Raw genomic sequence first — 4,152 nt, 5'->3', positions numbered from 1 at the left:
AGGATGCAGGATGGAACACTTGCATTACACTTCCTTTCAGAGCCATTGATTCTGAAAGAACGACAGTGAATCACATTGAACCTATGTTTTCAGACCTTCATCCGTCATTACTACTCTTCCTACATCGCCTCCAGTGCATAGTATACAGAAACATGCTTGACGATTCTCTCTTGGTCATGAGGAAAGAGGTTGTGAGCAAGAATATCATAAAGATTTCATGTGGAGAAAATAGTATGACCTGGTTTGTGGCATCAGAGAAATTAAAGGCTTCCAATCTTCGTGATGGCGTTCAGACAACAGAGATTTCTATAGGATTCACTCTTGACATGATGGAAGATGGAACTTACAGATCATGTATGATTCAAGAACCCGTTTTTGCTTTTCTTCCTCTAAGAACTTATGGTTTGAAATTTATTATACAAGGGGATTTCATTCTTACATCATCAAGGGAGGATGTTGATGAGGATAGCCCTTGGAACCAGTGGCTTTTGTCAGAATTTCCGGGTTTGTTTGTGGATGCTTTGAGGTCCTTCTGCAGTCTTCCTTCTTTCGCCCAGAATCTGGGTAAAGCTGTGTCCTCATACATGCAGCTCGTACCTCTAGTCGGCGAGGTGCATGGATTCTTTTCTTCTCTTCCTCGTTCTATTATATCTAGATTGAGAACAACAAATTGCTTGCTGCTTGAGGGAGACGGTGAAGAATGGGTTCCTCCTTGCAAGGTTTTAAGAAACTGGAATGAAAAGATAAGGGTTCTTCTTAAGGATGGATTGCTTCAGGAGCATCTTGCTTTGGGTTTTTTGGACAAAGATATAGTTTTGTCAGATTCTCTGTCAAGGTCACTGGGCATTGAAGACTACGGGCCGAAGACTTTGGTGCAGATTCTTTCTTCATTGAGTCACAAGAAAGGTTGTCTGCAGTCAATGGGATTTGCATGGTTATCGTCTATAATTACTGAACTTTACATACTATTCCGTTCTTCTGGGCATGGTAATGTAGAGTTAGGTATAGATAAGACTCTTATAGATGACCTTCACAAGATCCCTTTTATTCCCCTGTCAAATGGTAAGTTCACCTCTTTAGATGAAGGTGCAGTATGGTTGCACCATGACACCTCTGGGTTAGATCTTGGTGATGTATTTGAAGCATTTCCTATGCTATATGGAAATCTCCGAACCATTGATCATTCCCTTCTTTTGGCGTCTTCTGTTGATGAAAAATCCTGTGTAGATGACCTCACAAACATGCTTTGTGCAATTGGCGTTCAAAAGCTGTCAGCACATGAAATCATCAAAGTTCATATATTACCAGCCTTTGAGGCGAGGATTAGAGGTACAGAGGAGGGTTTGATGGTTGATTACTTATGCTTTGTGATGACACATCTACGATCTGGCTGTCATATTTGTCATAATGAGAGGAACTACATTATTTCTGAGTTAAGAAGCAAAGCTCTGATATTGTCAAATTATGGGTTGAAACAGCTAGGTGAGGGGTCAATTCATTTCGGTGAAGAATTTGGAAACCAAGTCAACATGAAGAAGCTTACAAAAAACTTGGATATATTGTGGCCTGTGGTTGATGGTACCTACTTGAAACATCCAGCATCAAAATTTTATGCATGCGGATTGAAGGAGTGGCGGGATTTTTTTCAAGAGATTGGAATAGCTGATTTTGTTCAAGTGGTGCAAGTTGAAAAGAGCATTGCTGAATTCTATTCTGTTTCACGTTGTGAAAAGTATGATATCAACTTGTTATCTCCCGAGTTAGTTGTCAAAGATTGGGAATCCCCGGAACTAGTTGATCTCTTGTCTCTCTTGAACAAAAGTAATGGCCGCAAAGGTTGCAAGTATCTTTTGGAAGTCCTTGATAGACTGTGGGATGATTGTTACCATGATAAAGCAACTGTTAACTATTATTCGGGTACGCATGGTGTCATCAGATCATCAGAATCTTCATTTATGAGGGTAATTTGTGATTCTCAGTGGATAGTTTCAAGCATGGACAACAAATTGCATCTTGCAAAAGACCTTTATCATGATTGTGATGATGTGAAGTCAATACTTGGCTTGAACGCTCCCTATGCAGTTCCTAAGGTTGGTTTGGTTTTGTCTTATTTGGTATTATAACTATTAGTCTAATATACGCAGTGAATAAATTGATTTTTGAGTATTTATCTATGGACTTATAATATTACATGGATGGTCTTGAAATTTGATTAGAGGTTTGGGTTCTTTGTGGGACGGTGTGTTGTTTTGATATCTTATATTTTGCTTGGTATGATTACTAGTTCACTACCATATGGACCTCCTACAGTGTCTTACTGAGCGGAGGAGTTTTCTTACCTATATATTTAACCTGTATATTTGGGCTACTGTGGAACAGGTTACAAGTGTGAAGTTACTCAGTGATATTGGTTTTAAGACCAAAGTTTGCCTCAATGATGCTCTGGAAATCCTAGAAACCTGGGTACACTGTGGAGACTCTTTTAAATCAAGGTAGCAATTTCAACATGTTCTTTCTTTTTAAAACAGTGACTCCCATCTTTTCTAGATGAGTGTTGTGATTTAAGTTACATTCATTTTTACCTGTTTTCTTTCCACTTTATTACGAATAAGGAAGTTCTTAAACACAGTTCACTATTCTGCATTGGTTGATTTACGGCTGATAAATGATTTTCTGCTGGAGATTTGTTTCTTTTTAGCTCTAAAATATCAGGTCTAATGACATGAGAACTGAGTTCTAAACGTTTTTCAAGTGCCTTTTATGTGTACATATGAACAGAGTTCATGGGATTCAGATAAATTTTCCATGTAATTTATTTTGCAATTAGTTGTTATTCTTTTTATATAGTTACAACATGCTTCTTCTAGTCAAGTGTTTGTTTTTCCAACCCCTTGTTGTGACTCCAAAACCCCTGATGATGATACGAGACAGTCCTTTCCTGATGTTCTTTCTAACAGCATACAACGTTGTCTTTAATTTTGCAGCATCTCTCAGATTACCAGGTTTTACAAATATTTGTGGAATGAAATGGCTGATTCAAAGGAGAAAATATCTGAAAAACTTCATACTCTCCCGTCTGTATTTGTACCACATGAAATTGGAAGTAGGCAGAATGATCTGATATCTGGAATATTCTTGCCACTTGGCGATGTTTACTGGAATGATTCTGCTGGCGTTTTAAATGAGATAAAAGAGATCAGTTCGCAGATCAGCAGTGTTGTGGAATCATTGCGTAGGAAAACGTTGTGCACTATCTATCCAGGTCTCCATGACTTTTTTGTGAATGGTTGTGGAGTACCTGAGACGCCTCCTTTTCAAGAATACCTTAAAATTCTAGGGCAGTTCGCACATTATGTGTCACCCTCATGTGCTGCCAAGGCTGTAAGTTATTTACTGATTCATCTCGTCCTGTTTATCTTCAATCTATGCTCTTCTTTGCTAAAGTTTTAAGTTCATGCCTATAGGTCTTCAAAATTTTCCTGAAGTGGAGTGATGACTTGAATTCTGGCAAATCTTCCGAAGATGTTGTTCATTTTAAAGAGAGACTTTCAGAACTCGAGTACACTGTACTTCCTACTGAAAATGATAAGTGGGTTTCCTTGCACTCCTCGTTTGGTCTCGTATGTTGGTGCGATGATGAGAAGTTAAAGAAGAGATTTAAAAAGAAGGATAACATTGAGTTTATTAACTTTGGGGAAAATGATGTTGAAGAGCAAGAGGTGCTTCAAACAAAAGTGTCTGGACTCATGCACAGCTTGGGCATTCCAAGTATTTCTGAGGTAAACTTATCTTCTCCTTCACAAAAATATATTGAAAAATGCAAGCCACTTAGTTGTACATGTAAGGGCTTCCTAGGGACATTAGATTTGCTCTGAAATACAAGAGTAAGCCTTTCTTATTGTGTTGATGCACTTACTCCAAAAATATCATCTTGTAGCTTATATACCAGGGAAGAACTGATATATGTGTCTCCGTTTCTACTATGTAACCTTAATTCCAATTCACTCTTGTGGTGTTTATGTATTTTTCAGGTGGTAAAACGTGAAGCTAAATATGAAGGTTCGCAAGATAATACTGTAACAGTGTCACTTGTAAACTGGGCTCTGCCTTATGCCCAGCGATATATCTATACTGTTCATCATGTGAAGTATA

General features: G+C 38.2%; 1 protein-coding gene across 1 annotated transcript in view; it reads left to right on the top strand.

The window, feature by feature from the left end:
* Window positions 1–4,152, top strand: part of LOC104720419 — a 15,800-nt gene that overhangs the window by 8,335 nt on the left and 3,313 nt on the right. The window contains exons 9-13 of the mRNA XM_010438323.2: window positions 3–2,090; window positions 2,380–2,492; window positions 2,985–3,381; window positions 3,465–3,779; window positions 4,032–4,147. Of these exons, the coding sequence (XP_010436625.2) occupies window positions 3–2,090; window positions 2,380–2,492; window positions 2,985–3,381; window positions 3,465–3,779; window positions 4,032–4,147 (3,029 nt within the window). The remainder of the gene's footprint in view (window positions 1–2; window positions 2,091–2,379; window positions 2,493–2,984; window positions 3,382–3,464; window positions 3,780–4,031; window positions 4,148–4,152) is intronic.

The sequence above is a fragment of the Camelina sativa genome, chromosome 10, assembly GCF_000633955.1.
Source record: "Camelina sativa cultivar DH55 chromosome 10, Cs, whole genome shotgun sequence".
Lineage (NCBI taxonomy): Eukaryota > Viridiplantae > Streptophyta > Magnoliopsida > Brassicales > Brassicaceae > Camelina > Camelina sativa.
Note: the sequence above shows the minus strand (reverse complement) of the source record. Positions and strands in the feature narration are given on the sequence as shown.